Source organism: Aethina tumida, chromosome 3 (assembly GCF_024364675.1).
Source record: "Aethina tumida isolate Nest 87 chromosome 3, icAetTumi1.1, whole genome shotgun sequence".
NCBI lineage: Eukaryota > Metazoa > Arthropoda > Insecta > Coleoptera > Nitidulidae > Aethina > Aethina tumida.
The window spans coordinates 31,488,313-31,504,576 of record NC_065437.1 but is presented as its reverse complement, the minus strand read 5'-3'; the positions used below and the strand labels follow the sequence as shown (position 1 = coordinate 31,504,576).

The 16,264-nt window shown below is 29.4% G+C and overlaps 1 protein-coding gene across 1 annotated transcript in view; it reads left to right on the top strand.

Annotated features, from left to right (window-relative positions):
* The window catches only part of LOC109601811 (phorbol ester/diacylglycerol-binding protein unc-13), a 66,226-nt gene that overhangs the window by 19,609 nt on the left and 30,353 nt on the right, over positions 1-16,264 (top strand). The window contains exon 2 of the mRNA XM_049964662.1: positions 15,663-15,692. Within this exon, the coding sequence (XP_049820619.1) occupies positions 15,663-15,692 (30 nt within the window). The remainder of the gene's footprint in view (positions 1-15,662; positions 15,693-16,264) is intronic.

Sequence of the window (16,264 nt, the reverse complement as noted above, 5' to 3'; positions counted from 1 at the left end):
ATGATTTTGGTATTGACTAAAAATGATGAACATGTTAAAAAACTGGACCTTTTATCCCGTGTAAGATATGTGTGAAATACATATTAACGTTTGCCAAAATTGTTAGTCTGATACTCATTTGTATAAAAACCAATCGTCAGTTGATGATACATCATCCGAAATATATCTCAACAGTCGTTCGACTATTTATTCAGGTTCAGATTAAACATTCCGAGTCAACAAGCACAGTATCCTTTCTGTTTACCTTCGGCTTTTAAAATGTTATTTAAGTTCGTTTAAAATTTGTACAAGATTTGTTAGAAATTTATTGTACAATTATCCAATAATAAAATTTATCACTCTATTAAATATATATTTTTTAAAAATATTATTTTATTATCATTATAAGTGAAATAGAAATCCGAAACCCGATAATAGACAGTTCATTTTTATAATATTTTGAACTAACGGTTTTTTGGTTTGGTTTTTATATGTTTGTAAGTTTTTAAGTTTCGTTTTGTAAGTCATTCGTTTCTTTGTTTAAATGCCTAAAATAAGAAGAAATACATATTTTCATGAAGTCGGTCAGTTTGAGTTTAAATTTGTGTGAATGAATAGTATCGAGTAAGCCATTGTTGTCAGGCATAGTTCCAGACAGACCGAATGGAAATAGCAAGGGTTACAGGACGTCAACGTAGAACAAGAGACCATGGAGATCGATGCCTTATAATTTGGGCTTTACGAAACCATTTCACATCCAAAACGACGATTGCGAATCAGTGGTTTGCAGAATATTAATGACTTATTGGCATGTGAACCATTTATATGCACACAAGAAGTTTCGGACTGTTTTCGTACCGTTGTGCAGAAAACAATGATTACTGAGCAAAGTTGAGAAAGCAGCGTGAACCATTTTCAGTGGTTCACAACAAATTTATTTGTTGCCGTGGATATCAAAATCTACTGATCTATCATCTACTGAACATGTGTGGGATATCATGGATAGGCAATTACAGACTTTATCAGCGTCAAGTATAGACAGCATGAGATGAAATTCCTTAGGAAGAAATCGATCACCTCATTACCATTTTACTATTTTATTTCCTTCAAATTTTAATTGTTTATTAATTTAATATAATATGTATACAAATATTTATTTCAATTAAACAACTACTACTGAGTGTTCGAATTTCTATATAGTAGTATATATAGTTTTATATTAACACAATAAAAATAGTATGGAATGTATAAAATCGTTTAACAATTAATGTTTTTTTTTTTGTTAATGAAAACCTGTAATATCTACAAAATATTTTAAAATTTAATTCGATTTTCTCGCTGCTATTGTTTAAAATTACAATGTAAAATTTTATTAGAGTATTAATGTCAATCATACTGACTTTTATGTAAATTTATTGGTATTAATAATAACATCTATAGGGTAGTTCTATAGAAAACTTAACTACACTACTGGATTAATCACTCCTTCAAATGTGGGATAATTTAAGATCAAATTCTTTTTATGGATTTATTCTTTAATCATTTAATCATAAGGAATAAACCGTCAAAAATAACACAAATTATCTTATTATTTTTCAAGAATTTCAGTATTATACTGACAATACTACATCTTAATGTACAAATTTTATTTACTTCCACGAATCCACTTTTCAATTCAATGCACAATTATATCGTTTTCATACGTTCGTATCTTTCTCAATTATTCCAGGGTAATTTCCTAACAAGATTCACTAATTCTATCACGAACTTGCGAAATTTTAAGTTTTATGTATTTTAGTATAAGTATAATTAGTTTAATATTATTAGTATAATATTTTACTTAATTACAAAAATACATTAAGATGAGTAATTTATTTTTTACAGAATTATGAAAAACTTATGTACAGTTTTTTATAAGATTTATGTATGTACCCATTTTAGGAGACACTTAATCCAATGATGTAGTTAGATTTGCTATAAAAATTGTTACTATGATTTTTTCAATATTCATCTCCAAAAAATTATCCAGTATCCAGATTTAAGTTTTAATCCAAAAAATGTTATGTGTGAATGTCTATAAGTACATATTTTCATGTTTTACAATTCAAAAAAATACAAGAGTATAATTTTCAACAGTACTCTGAAAATTTATCATTCAAGATATAAAATGAAGAAAATTTTCTCTTATTTTCATCCTCTTGTGTTATTTCTGAATCACCTGGAGGATCAGAAGAAGCCTTATTCAATTCAATTTTGTTATAAAATAGCCAAATCGATGTACACGATCGCATCAGCACGTATCGCAAACAAGTGCATCCAAACACACAGTTTGTATAAAAACTTAAACTTGGTTTCGTTAATGTACTTTTCAAGTAACGTTTATTGTAAAAAAATGTCCCTTTATATATTTCAAACATTTTCATAGAAATGCTGTTTAAAATTGCACGATTCAGTGAACTAGGAATGCAATAATATATCGTTAGTATTCAAGGTATATTACGCCCTTAATAAAAACCGAATCGTACACATCTACCATAATTCTAAAAGCACAAATGTAAATATTTTCAAAGAATCACGAAATTAATTTGCTCTAAACCGATATTGCGAAACTTGAATTCCCTCGTTCACCGCACTTAACCCGATAGAAAATTGCTCGCGGTCAATAAAAGCGCACTTTTCTGCGGCTCTTTCGCATTTAATATCAATGAAATGCTAAAATTTGAATTGCAAATTTCCGGCACATGTATTTTTAAGAGCAATATTTAATTTGCGGCACACGTAACCTCATAAAAATTAGGAAGTGTTTCGCTTATTTAATGTGGGAAATTAAAACGTGAAGTTTATGGACGTCGTAAATTTATCAATAAAGAACAAAAATTGCCGATAGGTTTACATGACGTTATGGTTTAGATTTTGCTTATCATACGAAAGTGAATTTTTACAGTACATAGTAGTTGTTTCTGCATTATTTTATGGTTGTAAATCGTAAACGTTCACATGTATTTTATCTACGTTAGGTTATCATAAATTTGAATGTCTATTATTAATGGAATCTAAAATCATGTCGTGATATGCACAAGTCTAGACGTTAAACTTGTATCACTTTATCTGTTCTGGTATCTGTTTTATTATCGTCAACGTGAAGTTGGGAAGTTATATAGATATTAATGTATCCTTAATACAAACTTTATGTATTAAAACTTGCACAAGGCAATTTATAAAATGTAGCCGTGCCGAACAGTGCATCATTAAAACTGCAACTTTAATGGATTTACAATCGCAGGTCAATGCACGGAAAATATTTTATTTCAACACATAATTTATATTTAATGTAACTAACTATACTTTTCTGTTTGAAAAATTAAAACTACATAAAAGAATATTTTGTCTAGTTTAGTTTAATATTACATTTATTACATTTATTTGTATATTTATTTATATTTTTGTTCCTGCAAGCATAAAATAAATTGCCTTCGTCACAATCACGAGATTTTTTCATATAGAAGTAATCGATACATAATTTAGTTAGGAAATACTTTTAGTCAGCCTTCTATCCTGCTGAAGAATATTGCTTTATATAGGTCTGATGGAGCCGATTTAAAAGAATCGAGAATTTTATCAGATTGAAGACCATTTTACCGAAATTAATCTCATTTCATGACAATATAATGTATTTTAATTAAAGGAAACACGAAAATTTATAATTCTTGACTGGTGAGGATTCAGTCAAATGAATGGAAAATTTTTATTAAAACCAATTATAAAAAAAAAATATAAAAGTTGATGCTGTTATTAAAATGAAACGCATATTATAATTTATTCATAATTCCGTGCATTGTAAAAATTTGATTAACATGCAGCAGATACAAGTATTTCAATTGAAACGATATTTACAGTTTGTATCGCATAACGAGGAGCTTATAATTATTTAAAATGCAATTTTACAATGACTCTAATGACTCTTCTAAAAAGTTGACATTTTTAAATCGATTCTCAGTTAGTACGTAATATCTAAAATATTAAACATTATCGATTGATGTATAGAGGCGTTGGAGGTCTGGTATAAATGCAAATGCTGCCTGAAATATTAAAGCTGGCATTCTGTAGAAGTTAAGCGTGGCCGGCAAGGTAGATGAGTCCTTAAGCGCGGGTGTTATAGAGATTTTCACTCGGAAAGTAGCGCGGTACGTGTCACCAGCTTCCGGGCGGACATCAGCTGCCGTTGTTGTTTAGATAAACTGCCTTGTGGAATATAAAAAGAGGCTGGCGACCTTTCGAGGGTCCTGCGTCGACACTGAATTTCAAGTGTTTCGCACACTTGCCTTTAATTAATTTCGGCTGGTCACAGACTACATCCGGATTCTTTCGTTGGCTTACGAATTTCTCGTTTTCCATTTTTTCAAAGGGGTTCAAGAATCCATGTGTAATAAAGTATAATTTAACGGAATAATTTGTATTATTCCGTTTCGTCCTCATTCTTACAACATTATTTATCGTAGGTTGTCAGGAAAAAATAGGACAATGTAAGTTTGTAACTATGGATTTCGTTTCACGTAGTAGAAGAAACAATAAAAATTAAAATTCCTTTATATGAATGTTTTTTTATTATATCATATTAAAATTTAAAATATGCATAGTAACCTGCAATACTGTAGCTGTAAATTTAATAAAAACAGATTTAAAATAAAAAGTAATATTGAATCGAATTAATTCTAAATAAAGGAATTAAAATTTCTTTTTAACATATACTTTTAAAAAATGTGGCGAAGAAAATAAGGCGAGAAAAAGAGGATAACCTTACATAATTTATTTAAAATTAATAAATGCAATGTAAAAATCACATTTTTATGAATTTATTTTTTTAATTAAACAGTCTATGGAATTAACTGTCAAAATAGTATAAATTATCTTATTTTTCAATATTATTGGAATATTATACTAATACTAATAATACTATACTAATTGTAATATACTTATAACAATTCTGTTAAAATTCAAATTTTCGTGGTAGAATTAATTATATGCGGAATTTACAGACAGTTATGAAAGATAACCATGATCATATGAAAAAGATATAATAAATGTATTGAATTGAACAGTGGATTAGTGAAAGTAAATAAAATATTAAGAGTATTACCAAGTAATAATCTATGGAATAAACTCTCAAAAGCATTAATTATCTTATTATTTAATATTATTGGAATATTAAACTAATACTAATTAATTAATACTCTTAAAACTCAAATTTTCGTAATACAATTAATCACATGCGGAAATTGCTTACGAAAAAGATATTATATGGTAAATGTATTAAATTGAACAGTGGATTGGTAAAAGTAAATAAAATTTGGGTATTAAGTGTATTAGTATATGTATAGTATTATATTTCAATATTATATTCAATAATATATTATTGAAAAATAAGATAATAACTTTGGATAGTTTATTCCATAGTCTACATGAATATGTTTAATTTTTATGAAATTTGGTATATAAGAAGTGCTTAATCCAGTTTTATATAAAAAACTTGCTGATATGATTTCTTCTATTTTCATGCTTATAAAAATATCATGTAGGTTTTGTTTTTTTCTCCAAAAAACGTGACATTTTGTCTATAAGCATATATTTTCATATTTTACAATTGAAAAAAAAATTTTGACATTCAATTTACTTCAGAAAAATTTTAGAAAAAAATATTTAGATTTATTAATGTTCTACATGCTCAAATTTTGTCCACTTAATTTTTAATCAAACTCTTTCCTATGTAGTGGTATTTGAACTTAAGTTCCCGCTGTCTTTGACGTGATATTTTCAATTCGGCAAATACCCGAGAGTCGCAGGGATGAACGCAACGTAGACATTCAAATAAATATTGTATTAAAACCAATGAATATTGTTATTGTTATATATATTTAAATATGTATTATTATATTAAGTATATGATTGTATATTGGGGGTTCCTATTCATTCTAGTGGATCATGTGCCCCATGGTTGGTACCATTACACCTAACAGATATTTCAAAAGGTATTAAAAAGATTCATAAATAAATAGGATTCGCTTGCAACAGATAATTTATTCAGAAGAAGAAAGAAAACAAAAATATTAGCAAATCTTGTTTTGTGAGAAGGAAAATTCATTTTGAATTTAATCAATCATTAATTTATAATTGATTCGATTCAACATTATTTTTTATTTAAAATCAATAAATTTACAAATAAAATAGATTACAACTCATATTTTAAATTTTAATATGATTTAATAAAGGTGCAGTTATGTAAATGAATTTTAATTTCTATTGTTTCTTCTACTACATGAACAGAAATCCCTACTTACAGTTTTGACAACTTGTATTGTCTCAATTTTCCCTGACATATGACCTACGGTAAATAATGTTGTAGAAGCGAGGACGAAGCGGAATAATAATTATTATTCCTTTAAATTATATTTTATTTTACATGGGCCTCCCTTTGAAAATGTGTTAAACCAGAAATTCGTAAGCCAACGAAAGAATCCTGATTAATTCTATGACCAACCGAAATTAATTAAACGCAAATGTGCGAAACACTTGAAATTCAGTGTCGACGCATAATTTTTTTGATATTTTTAATTAGAGTAACCGCATTTTATTCAGAATAAAAAATGACAAAAATTTGTGTGCCTATTTCAGAAACACCATGAATAAAAATTGTTCCAATAGAATTTAAATTAAAAATTTAAGGAATTTATAAATAATACTTAATAATTTTTTTACATGTTGAATCTATTGGTAAATATTTTTTCAATTTCTAGCACCTAGTATACGTAGAAATAAAAATCGGAAGTCAATGAATAAAAAGCGGATCAGTTGGGTTTCGAATGTCAGTAGTTTATATCCCTGTCGCCCTCGGCAAATAGAACAAACGTTTTCCTTAGGAAGTTTATTTAAAATTTGCTCGCATCCCTCCTTATTTCTGTCTTCCCTCGCTCGCGTCCCAGATAACTTATGCCCGTCAAATCATAACAAATGATGTATATGTTTAAGTAAAATAGAGCATTGAAAATAAATGCGCCCTCAAAGACAACGGTTTCCATTCATTTAAATTTATTGTCTCTATTGCTGTCGAACTGGAGACTATGGTAACGGTCCGACATATAATTTTCCTTCCACGCTTGAAAGGAATTGATATTACGAACACACTGGTGACTCGATCTTCGTTGTAATTTAAAATCACACAAACAAGTTTAATTTGTTAAAGAAAAGAAAAATGTACGTTTTATGTGACAACCATCAAAAACTTCGTCCCACAGGACGACAAAAACATGTCGAAGTGATTTTAATTCCTGTAACTTCACAAAACGAAATAAAATTGTTAGCAGGTGTCCCTAAATATTTCTCTATACGAAAAACTTTCAGATCGTCAAATTTAATTTAAAATACGTATAATACTCAAAGCGGTTTATTGGTATAATAGAATTTATACGGTAAACTCAATTTTCATTAGATCCCATTAAAATTTCATAAAACGAAACGCACATTAATAGGCACGGGTATTGAACAGTTTCGGTCCATTTCGGATAATGGATGATACAAATCTTGTTAAAATCGGACTGAACATGATGCGGATCGCGGCTATACCGTAATTATTTTATCACGTGGGTTTTTTGTAATTTATTGATTACCGTTTACATTTAATTGTTTACAAACCGAAATTATTATTTCGAAACTAATTAGTCTGTAGAGATACAATTTTATTTGGGGCGTGTAACTGACCTGCCCCATTTAATTTGATTGATGAATTTCGTCAATATACTAAGCCAATATTTGTTTTGTAAAAGGCTTTTGCGTTTGTAAAACGATATTAGCTTTTAGATAATCGATGGGACATGTAAATATAAACTCCATAAATATCAAATGATGATGAAATAAAATTTTAGAAAAATATGCGGCATTTTATTTGAATAAATGTTTCGAATTATACGGTCTAATGAAAGGAATTCAACAATCAAATAAAATATGGGTCCCAACTGCCTGACAGTTGACATTGTTGGGCACAAGTTTATTCAATTTTACGTTTTGTTTATTCGTATATGTTAGTAGAAAATTAAATTGGGAATTTTTATCATTGTTTCGGATTCTGTTTCGGACCTTTGTTGTGTTTCACAAGTATAACTTATTATAAATATTATTTAAATACAGGAAAATTCACTAATTTTCCATAACAGAGTTGTAGTAAAAATAGTAAAAGTACAAAGGGTATCATGAAAATAATAAAATGGATAAAAAATTGAAACTTTTTACAGACTTTAATGCGCGACGAGCCGTTGGCCTTTAACAGGGAAAAGGACCCCGCTTTTTATAACTGGGGTAGTGGGTATGATCGATAAAATCAGGTCTATCCCAACTTCACCTACTCCACGCTGCACAATCACGGCTTTTCTGAAAGATTTTTAATTGGTATTAATGATCTTTATTTGCTTCGTTAAATGGTTATGGATTTTAATTAATATTTCATATACGTATAATTATTATATATAAACGCAAAAAGTTCTATTTCTCATTAACTGATTAATTAATATGTCTTTTTATTTTAATTTTGTTAACGAACTATTGTGAAATTTTAGCGAACAAAACAATAAATTTGTATTAATTGAAGAGGCAGTTATTAATGAAGAATTTTTATTTTCAATTTTTTATGTCTACATAGTAAATCGTACATAAATTTTCTTCTGACACTTATTTATGTTCCATGGCTAAGTAAAATATACTTTAAAGTTTCTTAAAACTATTCGATTAAGAAATATCCATAGGAAAATAGATAACATCTTCTTTAGGAAGAATATTAAAAATTCATTCTAAGTAGTTAAAAGTTACGATTATCCCCAAACTCTTCATATACGAAAATTATTCATATTCCAAAGTTACATTGCAATTAAGCCACACAAATTAAAAAGTAAAAAAGAAACTCCATAAAAAATTAATTTCGGTGTCATCTCGGCGGAATTCCCGTGTCTAATATTCTTGATAACCCCATTCCCATTTTAAATTTAAAGCTGCCATCAATTCACTTTAAATTATAATATCGCGGTAATCTTCCCTCCTTTTTAAGGCCGCACGGGAAACTGAATTAAGTTTAAAGTTTTGCCAAATCTGGAAGTGTATGTGAATGGTATTTACTTGTGATTAAAACAATTTTAACTCGTTGATCCATACAGTTTTTGAATAACGCCTCAAGTTTAGATAATCACGAAGGGAAGCTTTATTGCGAGGAAGCAATAAAACCACAGTTTCCTTCAAACAAAAGTTCCAATTAGAGACCACAAATAACAGATAGAACACTTACAAAATGCTGTCGGACTTTTAGTATACTTCAGCTATATTGGCTTTCAACGTTCGACACTTTTTCTCATTCCTCCTCTCATGTGGACGATATTTATTTGTGTACAATCATCCAGAAATTGATAAACATATAGAATACGAAATTCGATATAGTATGAGTAAAAAAGTATAAAAGCAAAAGAAATGAACATCCAGCCACAATCTGCATTATAATGCTCAAGCTGCCATAAAATATGCTATTCATGAAATGATCCAATAAAATAAAACGTCCAGACAACTGGCAAGTGGTTGTCTTACTTTCAGCAAACTCGCCAGATATTGTCTTCCAACCTTGCAAACGCCCTTCCTCCTTTTTGTTTTATGTCGAAAAGAAATGTACACGACGAGCAATAAAATATGTATTGAATTTCGAACTGACGTCAGGAATTGTGATGTATTGTTAAACAAGAACGCAATAACCACAGAAGTATTTTCCTGTCTATTCTTATATTTATCTATATTTTATATTCTTCACGCCGATAAGTAAGAATAAAATTGAGAGCTTGTGTCACGTTTTCCGCCAACAAAATCAACATGGTAAATAAAAATATTTGTTGTCGAAAATTTTTACTTAAATTATTGTTTGCTTTATAAATTTTTTCTTAAACTGTAAAGATACTGTCTTAATTAGAATTTAAGGCAACATCTTTGCAAACGTTTTAAATAAACTACGCAATTTCAGTTTTTCCAACAGTCCAATTTAATCTCGGTGTAATTTATTTCTTTATAAATCTCATTTGGAAAGTTACTGGGGAGATCAACTTTTAGACGACTATAAAAATTTTGAGTCGTAATAAAAGACGGTAATAAGCAAAAGTCAATTTAATTCCAATTTTGCTGTCATTTGAATTCTTTATATTCCAAATGCCTTTGTTTAAAAAAATTACCTGTATCTAATATTTAATCACTCATCATGCTATAGAATAAAATAAATTTGATTTCCATAATTCAAATCACCAGTGTTCGGCGTTACTCAGAAAGTTAATTAATAACAGGGGAAGTTATTGTGTCAATATTGATTGAGCAAGGTTTATTTATTTTTTTAAAGCAAATAAATTGTAACTTTATGGTTAATGTATACTGGTTTGGGACACTTGTTGAGCAATTTTAATAAAATTTCCAGAATAAATACAACTGAGTAAGATATACAAATGATTACAATTTGGTTACATTATACTGAAAATTATTTAGTTAGTTACACTTTGAATGACGTGATCAATTTCCTCCTGCCTTATCTCATCCCAAGATTTCTGAATAGCACTGGTGACAATGGGGGCCACGGGAGTACCGCTACATTGGTTTCTTGGAAGAACTGTCTTTGATGGGTTCTAGCATATTATTAATGAACTGCAGCATTCAAATTGCCTGGAAGGAAAAGTGGAGGTGATTTACTCCCAACAGCTGTTCCACCCCAAACCTTAACGCCCTGTGTAAGTGCAGTACGGCATTCAATTGCCAAATTTAAATTTCTACGTTCTTCATGTTGATGTCTAACACGTGACCATCATGGGCCCATAGACAAAAGCAAGATGCATCGATAACGTCACCTGATGCCATTCTTATATCCAACTCGAGCATTACACCATTCCAACACAAAAATGGCCGATATAAACGGAAACCAAAACGCCTGATACGCCAATATATCTACATCATTAACATTCTACGACTTATAGATTCCCTCCAATGTTTCCTACAGAACGTGTTGTGGATAAACTGTCTCTGAGGACCAATATTCGCAAGTGCCATTCTTCTCGTTCTGTGGTGCTTCTGGGACATCCTAATCCGGGTTGCTGCTCGTGACGGCCTTCTTCAGATCATCTGGACCAACATCTTAACTGACGAAAATGCTTACGCCGACGAATTCTGTGCAAAATCCTATATATGTACTGATACAAAAAAGCAGATGTAATGGGAAAAAAACGTTTTTTGTTAATATTTTAATCGTTTGTATATATTACTAAGTTGTACTTATTCTGAAAATTTTATTAAAATTACTCAATAAATTCAAAATGTTGCATTTTTTATTAAAACCAGTATATTTATTCGTCTTGAAAAATCTAAATGTATTATGTATGTATTATTATACATATTTTTAAATTTTAATGCAATTGTTTATTATAAAGTCAATTCCAAATTAAATAATAATTCATAATACAATTGGAAAAAAAAATATGAAAGATTTTTATTTAAATACAAATTTATCTCTCTCAACAAGCGTTCTTATCGAAGGCAATTTTGTCGACCCAATTTATTACACTCCAAATTCGAGGCGGGCTTATAAGAGAATATAGATCATTTGCGAAATATGAAGTCTCCCTGACATAAAACATATAAAATGTGATAAAATGCTACACCTCCAGATTTATTCAGATATAAATCTACATTATGAATAAGTGCGTAATTAAATTAAATTTCTTGGAACTTCCCCCAAAAAAATAATTGCTTTATTCGCAAATTGCCAAGGTAATAAAAAGTGCGTTATTTTTTTTTTCACAAATTTTTGATCAACGTCCATAAATCAGAATATAGGTAGGTTGCGTCTTATAAAAACTTGACCGGTTATCAGTATTAAACACGCATCACGGGGTACCCTCAATTTAATATTACGAAAGAATGAACCCCGATGCTCAAACGAGAATTATGGTCGATTCAGGCGATTAAGTTTGGAACCTTGACTTACGGAGAGAACGTTACGATCTAAAGCAGATTACGTTTGAATCGACCGTATTCGGATTATTTCGACGTTGGGAATTCAGATTTTGCTAGTAAATCTTCAATTAAATTTATAAATTAACTCTCAGGGTATTAATTAAATTATACTGTTTCGTTTTTCACTACATTAATAAAAACTCTGACCAGACGAGTTAAAAAAAAAATAAGCACTATAATCTGGGGATAATTTTTATTTATTTTAGTTACCTTCCACTCTGTGCACCCAGTAGGGCGAAACAAAATAATAAATAGCCCGGCGGCACCGCGAGTAACTTAAATTTACAGTTCACGTAGTTGACGTTAATTAAATATTCAACTTTAACTTCATTATCTTATGTGGACCGTATTGATCAAACGGTGCACGAGATGCATTAGGGATATTTGACTAAAATCTAGTTATTACCGCACATAATTACCCGTTAGAGATACTCATTAAACTTCCTGAAATTGTATTTGATCAAAATGGCAATGCACAGCAGCTGATTGAAATAAATTATGTTTATAAAGGTGTTGATTACATGACATTTTCTTATTATCTAACAATGGTTTATCGATTACCAAATGCCTTTCAGAAAAAGGGTTTCGTGTTAATTTTATGCGGCAAGTTGGGATAATAAGTAACTATCATCATTTGAAAACGCAATAATGGAGAGTGCATTAAGTGAATTATCATAAAGTAGCCCAGATTGATTCGATTTAGTCTGTGAAGGAGCGGATTACTGGAATTTACTTTATCGAGAAACCCCTCACTGGCTCTTTATAAACCAAAGTAAATGGCCCGTAAATCTGGACAATAGTGCCGATGATAAATGCTGAGCTTGAATAAAATATATCCGGATGGAAACCCTTTTTAGATTATGATAAGTTAAGCTTATTGTTTCCTTTACAAATAAGATTCATATCAATTAGATAATAATTTAAATTCAATATTGTCAGTATTAAATTTAGTCTTTCGAAGTGGACAATTTGAATTTCCTACTTTTAATAGGCTTAAAAATATTTTCAGTATATATATATATATATATATATATATATATATATATATATATATATATATATATATATATATATATTCTGTTGCAAAAATTAAATGTAAAATTTTTTGTGATTTTGAACACATTTTATTCGTTTAACACCATAAAATGCTTCAAAGAAGACTTTTTTGAAGATTTTGCTGAAATAATTGCACTTTTGAAATATCAATTTAAATCAATAACAATTAGCTCAAATGTATAATGTCTCCCAACGTGTAATAAATAAGTCACGGTTGGAATCGTTATCGGCAAACTGCTACTGACAATATACAACATGGTGGTGGTTGACAACGACCTTCGACCAGAAGATATAATTATTTTCTTATTTCTGCTAGATGATATCGCATATTCTGTAAATTCAGATTTCAGGCAGTCATTGGAATCACTGTAAGTCTGAGATGAGGATGAGATGATATCTCATCTTAGATACGCATTATGTCATTCGGGTAGTCTTACCCCTTTTGGAGGCGGTTTTGAAACAATGTGGAATTTCTTTAGAGTCACAGAATTACACAATCATTAATCATGTTAATGACATTACTCGAATGTCCTAAACACTCATCAAACTGCAATCCAATTGAACACGTATGGAACCGTCTACAAAGTAAATTTACACTAGAAACCAGCAGCATCAAAATTTGGAGAAGCTTTGAATCAAGAATTAATTCTATCACTAATTTTGAGTATGTCAAAAAGGGTGCAATCTATTTGTAGAGCAAGTACTGATTTGGAAAATATTGCAGTTGTTCTTCTGTTTTTTTTTTTTCAATTTTAATTAATTAATTTTATATTAATATCCCAAGGAATGATTAGTTTTATTATTGGTTTAAAAAATCTGATACAATTTTATTTAATTTATAATGTATTTGTTGTACAATACTGGCGTTCAGATTTTTTAAATAATTCAAATTATCTACTTCAATAGACGTATAGTATGTACACTATTCCAAGAAATGAACGCACTACAATAATAATTGATTATTATTAATATTTTCTGAAAAGGATGAGTAATCTAATTTTTTTTAAAGCAACTCCAATCAATTTATCTTATGATACAGAAGTCGTCAGCCGTATAATAAGAAATGTAGATATATATAAGAAAGTACATACCTATATTTGCAGGTTTATTGCAAATTTTCCTCATATGTTTTGTTTGGAGAAATAAAAATAAAGATTTTATGATAAACTATATTTTAATTTAAAAATATATATATAAAAGATACGAAGTATAAAATGTTATGATTATTTTCATTTCCACATTTATTTTGTGTGTTTTGAACTGTGGCTGAAAATTGCGTATGAAACTATAAAATTTAAATAAAAGGCTAAAGTTTATGATTCTATTGAATGCTTTTAAATTTTTACTGTTCATTATGTCATAAACCTAAAACAAAATCATTTAAATTAATTATTCATTTTTATTTTCAAACAATTGTATATTATTTTTAATCGACTATTTTGATCAAACACTTTTTATTAAAATTGATATAGAACTTATGTCTTTCAAGAGAGGACATAAAAAAATTATTTTGAAAGACAAAGATCAGCGATCCCTCTGCAGTTAGATGCACAAACGACCGAAACTCCAAAAGGGACATACATTTTCGTGGAATATGATTGCATATTAAATTACACCTGGGAATATTACGGATTCTGGGGCTGAGACGGTGGTCCATAATAATTCGCATTCCGTCTTCACGTTGCCCTGAATGACAATGAGGCCAAGTCAAAAGTGTAATGTATTTCGGCAATAAGAAAGTTACACGTACGTAAAGTGCCAATTTGCTGATGCTCACAGCAATACACACTTAAATTAAGCAAATAACTCATTCTGACGTTGTTATTTTGACAATGCGCCGCGACTGCCATCGTTTCACTCGGGGTAACCGGAAGGCTCCGTTTTATGGTTTATGACATCGGGCTTGAATTGTTTGTTGTCGCCTGTCATATTTAATGGTTTACACGGCGGGATGCTAAATTAACTAGCGTTTAATGAGAAAAAAATATTACATTCAATATTTTCTCGATTTTTATAAAGCGGCACATTTCTTTGTAGTTTGCTAAGTCTAATTAAAATACAAACGTTATAAATTAATAGAAACCGCAGCTTCTTTCATTTAGATATAACAGAGTTTTAAAACTACTTTTTTGAGTAATAAGTTTTGTGGAGTCTCAGAAGCTCAAAACTTCCGAAATATTTATTTCCCAGTAAGGAAACGAAATGCAAGAATTAAATCACTTTTGAAACTTCCCTTAAGTTGCAATTAATATGTTAATTTCAAATGCAAATTAAATATATTAATGTTAAGCAAATTATCTATTAAACTTATCTTGCATTTACACAATTTTACTACTTTTAATTAAATACTAGGAACTACTTGGGGTAAATTAATTATATAAAATCAAATAATTGAAATTTTAATTAACAGTTAATAGACAAACACAATCAAATTATTTTAGAGCAAAGCAAATTATTTTACAATAAACTGTTCTAGTAAATCATTTCATTTTGTCAGTTGTTGTTAGTCAGTTGATAAAATTTTACTTGAATTTGTAACTAATTTTGCTTTATTTTTTCAGTAAAAAAGGCTCGCTACGTTGGAGCTCAAGGTAAGTCAATTTTCATTATATTTTTGTTATATTTTTCTTTCTCGGAGTTAATTAAAAGCGAACTGTAACTTTTAAAAAATTTAGATACCCATTTAATTTAATTAAACAAAATCTAGAGACGTAAAATTTCTTACAACGAAACTTACAATTAGACGCAAACACGTCATGCAATAAAAGACATAATAAGGTTAAGCAGGCCGCAGATTCTTGTTCCTGTGTCGTGAAGCATCCTACTTAATTCTTAAGGTTGCGGAAACACAGGGCTCACTTTGTCGCACGGAATTAAGCCTCTACATGGTTCCGCTCCACTCCAGGACTTAGCCTTAATGAGCTCAATTGTGATGGAGCTATTCTTTCTCAAGTTGGAGATTCTGCGCTTTAAAATTAATATTTTTATGGCTTTGTATCTCTGGCATCGGTATTGGCTGGTTATTTTATTTTTACTATTCGTGGCTGATGAGTGGTAATTAATTTTATATTTTCTCTTAATCCCGAGGATTTCAGCAGAAACTTTCAGTGAATTATTTAAGATTTACTTGCTCCTTGTGGCAAGTAATGACTTCAATGACGCA